We start from the raw sequence: 11,761 nt of genomic DNA on the forward strand, positions 1-11,761 counted from the left end.
ATTTTCCTTCCAAGAGAAGCAACCTGGATCTATTACCATTTCAGAAAGTTGTATACATACAAACATAAACATTAACCTGTATACCTATAAGCATAAAAATCGTACTTGATGTAAGAGAGACCGTAAGCACTTATTTAGTTCAGTTCTTTCCTTCCAAGAGGTAAAATATTATCATCCCTATTGTATAGATGAAAAAATCCAGGGCCCAGAGAGATGAACTGATTTGTCCAAGGTCAAATGACAGATGAGTAATGGTGAGGGTGGGACGGTTCTCCTGTCCCAGCAAAGAACTACAATATACAGTCTCTTATTGGAGGACAAAACAAAACCTGAAAACATTTTAATTTCTATTTCATTTTCTGCTTCTTCCTATTTAGTTCAAGGACTCAGAATTTTATACAAAATAGAAACTTCCATAATTGTGTAAAAGTGGATTACCAAGTAATTGATTGCATTTTAGGTAGTAGAGTCAAGTTCCTTGGTCTCCTTGAAAGCGAATCTTGAAAATCGAATTGACTATTGGCAGTTGGTCCACTGTCCAGTAAGCATTGTTTTGGCTAAAGAAATAAACAGATAGAAGCCCTTCAGATAGCTTATTTTTGCTAATGAGCAAGTTGCTTCAGTGAACGTAGCAAAAATCAGGCATGAGACACTATATATCACAGAAATAATTTAGACAAATTAGAAAATTGTCAGATACTGCAGGCTGCATTTAGTAAAGCCAGGCAGAGCAACGTCAAGCAGGAATTATTCTCTTTTGGAGTTACAGATAATGGATATAAAAGTACAGATTGCAGTTTTGGTTCCAAAAATGGATTTTGAGTCCAAAGGTGCAATTTGGTAATGAAAAGGTACCAATGGTATCTCTGTAGTAGAGCACAGTGGAGAAGCTTTCTAGAAGAAACTTTATATGCAGTGGCCATAAAAATGCTTCTAGTATGGAGGTGCTACAAATAATATGATGCTAATAATGGTACAATAATATGTCATTGTCCCCTGGTTCATAGTAGGATAACTCAAGACCTTCTTGCATGGGCTTCTCCCTCACATGTTACTGGATTAAAAAGGGGTTTTTGTCCTGCTTCCCTCAAGGTCAGATATTTAGGTCTGAAGAAAGAAGGGGAGGCTGTGAAAAGTTGTGGATATTATATTAAAGTAGAAACTGATAAAACCAGAAAATAGATGCAGGGAAAATAGTGATAGAAGACATGGAATGCAAAAGAGAAAGTAACATTTATTGGCATCTATTTTTACAAAAAGCACTGTGCTAAACACTTTGTGTTATCATGTTTAATTTTCATAATAGCTCTAGCAGGTAGCTACAATGTGCAGATGACAAAATAGCTCTCAGAAATAGTAATTTTCACACAGCTCCTAAATAACAGAACTAAGATGCAAATTTCCATGTGACTTCACATTCCATACTGTTTTTAATTAGGCCAAAATGACACTCTAGGCATTACCAGACCATTGATAAAATTTCAAAAAGAGAGATTGGCACAGTTATCTAACAAATTGACTTTAGAAATATTTGAGATGGACTTACATAAACAAATATCAGAAGAGAAAGAAAAAGATGAAGAGATTACACTGAAACATCTTGATCATAAAAACCAAGTACCTGCTAAGCAATCTGACTCATAAAAGGTGCTGAAATCAAGGTTTTAATTCAATACCTCTTGATCTGTCTTCCTCATTATCCTCACCCACCCTATCTCCAAGGAAGCTATAGTGACCTCGCAAGTCATCACCTACGCATAAAAGAGTGGGTACTGAAATATCTTTCCAGTCCTGACAAGAAGGAATACGGATGTGTTCGACATCTTCACTTCCGGGAATGAAGCCAAATAGCTTCTTTATGCGCTGCATGATGAGGAGCCGAGAGTGCTGCTCTGCTGCTTGTTCAAAGAGTTCTCCCTCATTCTGGAGGTGACTGGTCCAGTAGCAATGTTGCAGAGAGGTGAGGGGAGAGCAGCACCTTGCCACACAGCAGGAGACTAAGACAGCGATGGTTGCCAAGGTGATCAAAATCCATCCTAGCATCTTCACATCATTATTCAAAAGAAAACCAGGAAGTATTAGTATATCAAATATTCAAGCAACAGCCATAAGAAGAGGAATTCCTACAAAACTGAGAACTAAAATATGGGTATAAAATTTGTTTTTCCCATCTTTTATATATCAACAAGGTGCTAATGATGTGATTTGGATAGAGGTCTGATGGAGGGCATAGGCTCAGCCATTTCAACTTAGTTTTTGAGTTAGAAAGAACTCAAAAACCAGGTTGACCAGTTAACTTGGAATGGATCTAACTACTGTCCTTGAAGTGACAGACGCTATAACCCACCAATTAACTTACATATGATACATACCTTTCTTTGCTTTTAGTTCAACTTTGCTTCTCAACTATACCTATAGGCCTATGCATTCTTTGGGTGTTTAATAAATATTTGATGGTGACGAAAATGATGTGTTACATAATAATAGTAACCTAAGGTGTCTTCAATGAGGTACCAACAACTATTCATTGATACTTCTTCCTGAATTACTCTTTCCTCTTATCTTTTGCAGCTAAAGAAGCAAGCCAGAAGTAAGCCAGTGAACAGACTCATGTTTCTAAATGTATTATAAATAGCATGGTGGCTCACACTTGTAATCCCAGCACATTGGAAGGCAGGACAGGTGGATCACTTGAGGCCAGGAGTTCGAGACCAGACTGGCCAACATGGCAAAACCCTAACTCTACTAAAAATACAAAAATTAATTGGGCATGGTGGCACATGCCTGTATTCCCAGCTACTTGGGAGGCTGAGGCACAAGAACTGCTTGAATTCAGGAGGCAGAGGTTGCACTGAACCCAGATTATGCCATTACACTCCAGCCTGGGTGACAGAGTGATACTCTACCTCAAAGAAAAAAAAAGGTAAAATAAATAAATGAATAAATAAATAGCACAGTCACTGTGCCATGTAGTACCTTATTGTTTTCCTTTTCATTTCCCTTGTTCTCAAATAATAATTTGCTGACCAGTTTTATTATGTGTCTTTGAAACATACTTTAAAAGGAAAATGAACTCATTTTTGAGACTACTTAGCGTTGGCTTTTAAAGATTGACTTGAATGGCTATTTTCTATTCTTAGATTTTTTTTTTCTTTTTATTCTACTGTTTTCAATATTTTGCACTTCTTATGTAAAGTGAGAGAGGTAAGTTCCACATATTTAGGGATGCCAGCAGTATGCAGCCACAGTTTGAGTAGTGAAATCCTCTTCTGCATCTTGTGATTTACCAACAGGCCTGGGGTTCCCAGTGTGTGCACAGTGGGATAGTTGTACTCTATGGAGGCTGAAACCTACAAAGTGACATTTATTACCATTTAATTAAACAGAGGCCAGCATGGAGGAGGAAAAACCATCCCAGATGCCCACTAACCTATAAACGATCATTTACTGAGCTCCAGGTTGACCTTCCCCCATGTGTAATACATGTGCTTGGTTATGGGGAACTCAGATGTGAATAATTAATGATGCATTCATTTTCTCTGTGATTTTTAAGCATGAAAAGGGACACAAATGAGCAAGCCAAGAAATATGGTACAATGAGATAGTTTTTGATATGAGTAAACAGAGCACCTGAGGAAGCAGAATGAAATGAACTCACTTAAGGGAAAGGAGTATCAAGGAATACTTCCCAGAGGAGATGATGCAAAAATCTAAACTATTAAAAAGAAGTTCATCAGATGCAAGAAGGTAAAGAGAGTTCTAAGAGGAAAAAGATGGGAAAATAGCATGAACGGTTTGCAGAACCTCAAGAAATTTGGACTTGCATGGTCATAGGGTTCATGTGAAAGTGGTCAAGGGCCAGATGTTGAAGACTTGTATGTTATGGTAAGAAATTGGGTTTGTTCTTAGGTTAGTAGAAAATTACTGAAGGACTTTATATGCAGTAGGGAGGGAATCTCATCATTCGATTTACATTTAGGAAGATATTTTTGGCATATTTCTAGAAGGTAAAGTTAATGTCAGGAAGATATTTTAGAATGGGGCATGGGCAAAGAAGAGATTTGAATTTAAGGCAATCTTGTGGTCAACTCACAAAAATCTAACTGAAAAATAACGTAAATTTCTGAAATGTGATTGAAAGTTCAGACAGTCACAGAAAACAGCCTAGTGAAATGGAAATAGCATGATCTTGGGATATCTTGCCCCAGTTTATTAGCCCTGAATTATACAAGTTACATAAACTTTTTGAGCTTTGATTTACTTATCTGCAAAATGGGTTGGTAATAGCCATCTCTCAATATTATCAGGACTAGAATTAAGATATGAAATATTTAGATAGTATGTGATAAGTACATCAATTAATATGTTTTGTTGTCACAAAAAAAAAAATCACTGGCAATGGTACTCAGAACTGTGAAACTGTCTTTACAGAAATCTGTGTATGCATTTAATAACATATTTTATTTTGACTTTAAGAAAATCTTACCAATGCGTATTACATTTTAGCTTTTCTTAAGCAAGAAAATTATTTTAAGTCATAGTTTTTCCACTAATTTTTAAAAATTTGTCCATATTTTTACATAGCTCCTCTGTCTGAGCATTAGGGCTAACATTAAAAAAGTTAAGACATAGCATATCTTAATGGGATTTCTAACTTTTTTAAAACTGGGCCATATTGCAATAACTTGATATTCTGTGTTTTGATAGTAGCTTTTTCCAACTAAATAACTTTAGCATTTCTAAAATGTAGTAACTCTAAGGTTACCAGTCAAAAACTATGCATGCCTTTGCAATAAGTAGTTTTAAAAAGCCATGTTTTTACTATATGATAGTGGTTTCAAAATGTATTTTTTCTTCAAATTCCTTCAAGAAATTGATGAGAGCCAATGTCACTCTATCTATTGACAAAACGCACAATAGCACTTTAAAAATTTAACCTATACATGTAGTAAGGTTCAGGCTTTCTTCCCACCCCACCCCACTTTCTGGCATAAATCTATCCCTAGACACCAAATTTAGAATCACAATTGGAGTTATTTTTCATCATAATTAAGCTTCCTATAATTTTAGATGAGATATTACTATATAAGGATACATATTTAGAATATATATGCAGAAGATGGGGTTTACTAATATAGCAACAATAATATTCATAATAATATCTAAAATCTATTATTCTTAATTTAGAGTCTAGAAATCATATTAAGCACTTCAGATATTTTGGTACATTTATTCCTCACAATAACCCCATGTGGTAGGTGCCATTAATATCTCCATTTTACTCAAGGTTTTGCAGGTTAATAAGTGGCAAAGCAAGACTAAAACTTAGTTCTGCTGACTCCAAAGCCCAACATCCTAACTATATATATTCACTCAGTAGAACACACTTCAATGAACAGCATCTGGTATTGTGTTCTATAATCAGAGAATATGAGAAGCAGTAGGAATCTGAAATGTTTCCAGTGACTGTTGTTCTATGGGATAACATAGCAGAGGTAAAAAAAAAAGTCTAAAAACTTACCTGTGACTGGAATCTGTGCAGAAGAGCTATTTCATCTCTTACTAGGATCATGTCAGCAGGAGCTGATCGGCAACATGGAAACTCAGCTAGGATCTCTTCACGTTTGCTGGCACTGATATTGTCAAACACTGGGTAATGGTCCACAGATGCAAATTCACTTGCTGCACATTCATAGTATGTTCCCGTCAGCAGGGTCACCGCCAGCCAGGTTAATGGAGCAACAACTGCCCTCCCAGTGATGCTGAAGAACCTAAGGCAAGCCAGCTTGCACTCCAGGGAGCTGATTCTCCTATATGGAGGGGCACAGCTGCAGCAGTATTCACCAGTAATTGTCCACATTTGGCTTCTCAGAGCAAAGCCAGCAATCAGAAGGATCAAGGCAGGAATGACCAGAAAAGCAGAACCGTAATAGAAATTTTTTCCAACCTGACAAGGACAGCTGAATGTGAAAGAGGAGAAGAGTTGTTGCCCAGCAGTAGTCAAGGCTGCAATTAAAGAATTGATAAATATTCCATTTCTTTGCAGAGAAGACACAATACTGTTGAGAGTTGGGCACATCATGGGAAGTCCTTAACACAAATCAGCTTGTGGCCCTTTCTGATCATTAGACACCACCAGCTATAGCCATTTTATGGGATCTTACTGGTTTAACTGGTTGTGTCAAGTGGCCCAACATCCTTACATGTTTAAAGGATTCCAGCACCTTTCCTTATGTACTTTGAAAACACTGAGCTCAGAATGATTACAGCTGAGAGAAATTGAAGGAGAGATTCTTTAGGTATGAATGAACGGGGGAGTTTCTTCATGTATCTTTGTACTATAATAAAAGGAGGGTGGCTTACTCAGAAAGCAGACTGCCTCCATCTTTCTATGTACTGCTTTGTATGACACAAAATGCTGAGCCCCAGCAAACAGAGCATTGAAAGAAAAACAGAGACATTCTTAAACTTGTACTAGACCAGGATCTTGTCACCATAAAATTATAATAAAATGAATGATGGAAATTATTAAATATTGGAGCAATCGAAAATTTAGGACTGGCTGGAATGTTCCTAAGGGTTCTGCTAGAAGATCTCAAAAGATTTCCCAAAGGAAAGAACAAGGCTAGATGCCCCTAAAGACGAATCACAACAAAATATTCTAACTTTGCATAAAAATTTAAAATTCTGCTTGCATTGACAGATAGTGCTGTGTGCTGCTTAAAAATTTAAGTTGTAGATTTGTTTATATGTATCTTTCTGTTATATGAAAATAAGATATTTGGTTTTTAATAAAGTTATATGTCTACAAACAAAAAGTAAGATGTTTTTCTGTGTGTATTTAATCAGTAAATACTTATTATAGAATTTCTTTTTTTTTTTTTTTTTTTTTTTTGAGATAGAGTTTCACTCATGTTACCCAGGCTGGAGTGCAATGGCGCGATCTCGGCTCACCACAACCTCTGCCTCCTGGGTTCAGGCAATTCTCCTGCCTCAGCCTCCTGAGTAGCTGGGATTACAGGCACGCGCCACCATGCCCAGCTAATTTTTTGTATTTTTAGTAGAGACGGGGTTTCACCATGTTGACCAGGATGGTCTCGATCTCTTGACCTTGTGATCCACCCGCCTCGGCCTCCCAAAGTGCTGGGATTACAGGCTTGAGCCACCGCGCCCAGCCATTATTATAGAATTTCTATATAAAGGTCACTAAACTAGACTTGACTAGGTTTCTAAAAAGTGAATATGACATACATTTCTCTTCTCAAAATTTTAACTGGACATGGTTAAATACATAATTAGTGAATGGAGATGTAGTACTGAGAAATTCACCCAAAATGCAATACCAACAAACAAAGAAATAAAATAATTACTTTGGAAAACAGTTAAGCAACTACACAATCTTCTAGTAGGAGTTCGGGAAGAAAAAAGGAAGGAATACAGGCAACATTTGAGTAAGAAATACCTGAGAACTTTGAAGAATCAAAGAAAAGTTCTTATATTCAAAGAATATTGGTTATTCTGAGCAATATCAAGAAAAATGAATGCACAACTAGACACAGAATAAAACTGCAGAATGTGAAAAATAAAGAGATATTCTTTAAAACTACCAGAAAGATAAAAACAGATAACCTACAAAAGAATGGCAATGACTGACAGCATACTTCTCATCAATAACAATAAAGACCAGAAGACATTATCTTCAGAGTGCTTAGTACCAGCCAAACTATCATTTGAGACAAAGCAAAATAAAGACATATCAAGGCTAAGGGAATTTACCACCCGCAGAACCTCATTAGGAGGATTACTAAAGGATATATTACAGCAAAAAGAAAAATGAGCCATGAGGAAAGACACAAGAGCAAAAAATAATGATGGGCACAAGTATAATCTTTTAAAAGATCATTAGCTTGAGAAATAACTACTTTTTATTTCAAAAGATACAACGAAGGCAATATGTTATTAGAACTACATATCTACTAAAATGCCTAAAATAAAAATATTAGCCATACCAAATGTTGGCAAGGAGGCAGAGCAACTGAAATTCTCATACCCTGATGGTGAGAATGTGAAATGGAGTAATTACCTTGGAAAAACAGTCATTTTTTAAAAGGTAGCCATACATCTACCATATAACATAAGCACTTGTCTCCTAGTTATTTACACAAGAGAAATGAAAGTGCATGTCTGCATGAAAACTTGCACATGAATTTCCATGGCAACTGTGTTTAGAATAGCCAAAAGCTGGAAACAACCCGAATGTTCATCAACAAAGGAATGAATCGACAAAGTATTATACATTCATACAATGTAATGCTACTCAGCAAAATAAAAGGATAAAATGATTGAATGTAATGGCAAAACTCACAATTATATTTGCATCAACTTAATATATATTAATACAATAACATGAATGAATTCAGAAATAATTTTCTGGATGAAAGAATTTAGGAAAAGGAGCACATAACGTATGATTCTTTTAATGTAAAATTCTAGGAAATACAAATTAATTTACACCAACAGAAAACAGACCAGTGCTTGCCTAGGCAGTCTGGAAGTAGGGATAAGAAGAGAGGGATTATAAAGGAATATGAGAAATATCCCTTTGTAATTCTGGGGTTGTATCAACTTGCACCAGCAGAATTTTAATTTAGGGAGGTAACTGAGTGACAACACAAAGAGGCCAATGCCAGTTAAAGAATTTATTGCCATGTAAGGTCATAGGGGCCCATCAGGTTTGGTCAGGGGACAGAAGGAGACAGGGAAAGCCTAGCTAGAGCCTTTATTGGGCACTCTGTGGAAAAGGCAAGTCGGGACAGGGAAAACACTTAGGATTGGCTAGCTTAAACAATTCTGATTGGCCTTAGGGCACAGAGGCTAGCCCTAATTGCCTGCAACCTGGCCATAGTTTATTTAGGGGAGGGTAAATATTGGCTTGGTATATGAGAATTACTGTAAATAAGGAAGTGGTTCAGAGTATGGGCTCTGATCACAGGGGAGATGTAAGCAACTTGGCCATTATTTGACCTTGTAATTAATGGATGCCAAATAGACAAATACGGAATCTGAGAAAACTCAACTAGAACAGGGATGCTGGAAATGTTAATTATATTGATTTATTTGGTGGCTTCAGCAGTATAAGTGCAATCACTAAAAGTACAGAAATACAACGCACAGATCATTCAAAAAAGTGGAAATACAAAAAATATTGGCAGGAAAGGAGATGGCAAACAAGGGAAAGAGGATGATAAAGAGAAAACAGAAAATAATGGTAGGAGTGGGACTAAATACATTAATAATCAAAGCAATTTTTTTTCAACAGCTAACAATTACTGACACTAGGCACTGCTCTAAGAACTTTATGTTATTTAGTTCCTACAATAGCCCTATGATGAGATACTAATATTATCCTCAATGTTTTTACAGATTAGAAGACTGAAGTGTGGAGAGATTACCCAGGGAAATTGTTCTGGCACCTCTGCCCATCACACACGGCTGAACTAAAATGCCAGGATTGGGATGCAGATGGTCTGACATATGCTTTTAACCACCATGCCAGACTTAGATTAAACCTACCTAGAAAGTCGCTGAAAAATAGAGTCATGCTGCTTACAAGTGACACTCTTGAAACTATACCACGCACACTGCTTCACAATAAAGGTACTGAAATATATATTAATAGGAATAATAATATTAATAGAAGGCAAAACTGAACTAAAGACAAAAAGTATCAAAAGAAATAATTTTGGCAATTGTCAACTTGTATGTCTGTGATTGCATAACTTTGAAATATATAAAGCAATAACTGATCAAATTATAAGGAAAAATTCTTATCGAAAGATATTTTTAATACGCTTTTATTAGAAATGAATCAATCAAGTAAATATCAGAAAAAATATAAAATATACAAAGAAGAAACTTAGCAAGTTTTGTCTAAGAGATAGTGATCTATCTATCTATATAGATAGATAGATAGATAGGTAGACAGTATCCTATGCCCTAAAAATAAAGTATAAACATTTTTGTAAGTTTTTCCAAATATTATTTGCCTAACTGTATTGATTAATAAACCATGATAATAGAATGCCTTAGAATAGGAGTCAGCTGGCTCATGGGCCTGAGGGAGTGTGTTCTCTTTCCGGTCCACAAAGGGGCGTAGTTTTAGGGGCAAGAATTTCCCAGTGCCGTGCCCCCCTCCCATCTCTCTCCATCCCGAAGATTTAACGGTTTATGTTTGAATTTCGAGGGCACGGGAAGAAACTGAAAGTCAATCACTCCAACAGAAGTTCTAAGGAACTCCTTTCATTGGCCCAGGGTCTTGGAGAAGGTGGGGGTTTCTCCCAGGATAAAAGTCCGTATTCACACACCTGGCCGGATTTCCCCTCTGGAATCCGCTTCCACACTCTTCGTGGAAGTCTTTCTCTTCTTCTCTTTTCTCTACCTAAATAAAAACACCTTTCTGCAACACTTCTTGGGTCCAATTACTTTTACGAGCATATGGTGCACCTGCAGTGGTCCCATCGCTTATTCTTTAAGAGATTGGAGACAAAGAACCCACAGCATTCTCTCGGTGGAGCTGTGCCTCACCAGCACCCAAGAAAAAATCCAGTTACAGGCCAATATGGCCCATTGCCAGTCTTGTATGGCTTATGAGCTAAGAAATGTTTTTTACATTTTAAAATAGGTAAAAAATTGGCCAGGTGCAGTGGCTCAATACTGTAATTTCAGCACTTTGGGAGGCCGAGGTGGGCACATCACTGGAAGTCAGGAGTTCAAGACCAGCCTGGCCAACATGGTGAAAACCTGTCTGTACCAAACACACACACACACACACACACACACACACACACACACGCACACACACCAGCCAGATTTGGTGGCACATGCCTGTAGTCCCAGCTACTTAGGAGGCTGAGGCATGGGAATCGCTTGAACCTGGGAGATGGAGGTTGCAGTGAGCCGAGAACATGCCACTGCACTCCAGCCTGATGACAGAGCAAAACTCTACCTCAAAAAAATATAAAATAAATGACAAATTTTAAAAATATTTTTTGATGTGTAAAAATGTTATGAAATTCAAATTTCAGTGTGTATAAATTACATTTTATTGGAACACAGCAATGCCTGTTGTTTAAATGGTGTGGTGGTGCTCTTGTACTACCACAGCAAGGTTGAGTTGTGACAGAAACTGTATGGCTTCAAAGCCTAAAATATTTGCTGTCTGGCCCTTTACAGAAAAAGCTTGCTGATCCTCTCCTATAAATCTGTGAAAATAAATGATCTACAGTGACAGATATGGATGTGAATGAATTTTGACAAATAGCTTTGAGAGAATAATCAAGCTCTGGGATACAGGCTGTATGATACTGTTATACAAAGTGTTAAAACATTCAAAATCATATTACATATTCTTTATGGATACTAACACATATAGAATTTTAAAACAAACATAGGAAACATAAATATCAAGTTCTGGGTAATGTTGACTGCCAAGGAGGAAAGAATAGGATTAAGGAGGGTACAAGAATTTCAGCTGTATTAGTACTGCCTTACTGCTTAACACAGAGCTGTGGCCAGGATGCAGAGAAAGGGAAACTCTTACGCACTGCTGGTGGGAATGTAAATTAGTACAATCACTATGGAAAACAGTATGGAGATTTCTCAAAAAAATAAAAACAGAACTGCCATACAATCCAACAATCCCATTTCTGGGACTTCCAAAGAAAAGAAAATTGTTATATCAAAGCAATACCTGAATCCCCAA

At 36.8% G+C, this 11,761-nt stretch overlaps 1 protein-coding gene across 1 annotated transcript; it reads right to left on the reverse strand.

The window, feature by feature from the left end:
- Nucleotides 1–1,289: 1,289 nt before the first annotated feature.
- On the reverse strand, nt 1,290–6,125 carry CALHM4 (calcium homeostasis modulator family member 4). The gene is made up of 2 exons (XM_017497376.2): nt 5,522–6,125; nt 1,290–2,043 (listed from the first exon to the last, which is right to left on the reverse strand). Exons 1-2 carry the CDS (start codon nt 6,080–6,082, stop codon nt 1,657–1,659), a joined length of 948 nt encoding a protein of 315 aa, XP_017352865.1. The 5' UTR covers nt 6,083–6,125; the 3' UTR covers nt 1,290–1,656.
- Between the last annotated feature and the right edge of the window lie 5,636 nt (nt 6,126–11,761).

Source organism: Cebus imitator, unplaced genomic scaffold, assembly GCF_001604975.1.
Source record: "Cebus imitator isolate Cc_AM_T3 unplaced genomic scaffold, Cebus_imitator-1.0 Scaffold11, whole genome shotgun sequence".
Taxonomy (NCBI): Eukaryota; Metazoa; Chordata; class Mammalia; order Primates; family Cebidae; genus Cebus; species Cebus imitator.

Excerpts from the sequence above, each read along its gene's own strand:
- CALHM4 (XM_017497376.2), bottom strand. The coding sequence starts at position 6,082 with ATGATGTGCCCAACTCTCAACAGTATTGTGTCTTCTCTGCAAAGAAAT. Across the intron at positions 2,044-5,521 it reads TGCACAGATTCCAGTCACAG|ATGCTAGGATGGATTTTGAT; the intron begins GTAAGTTTTTAG and ends AATGATGTGAAG.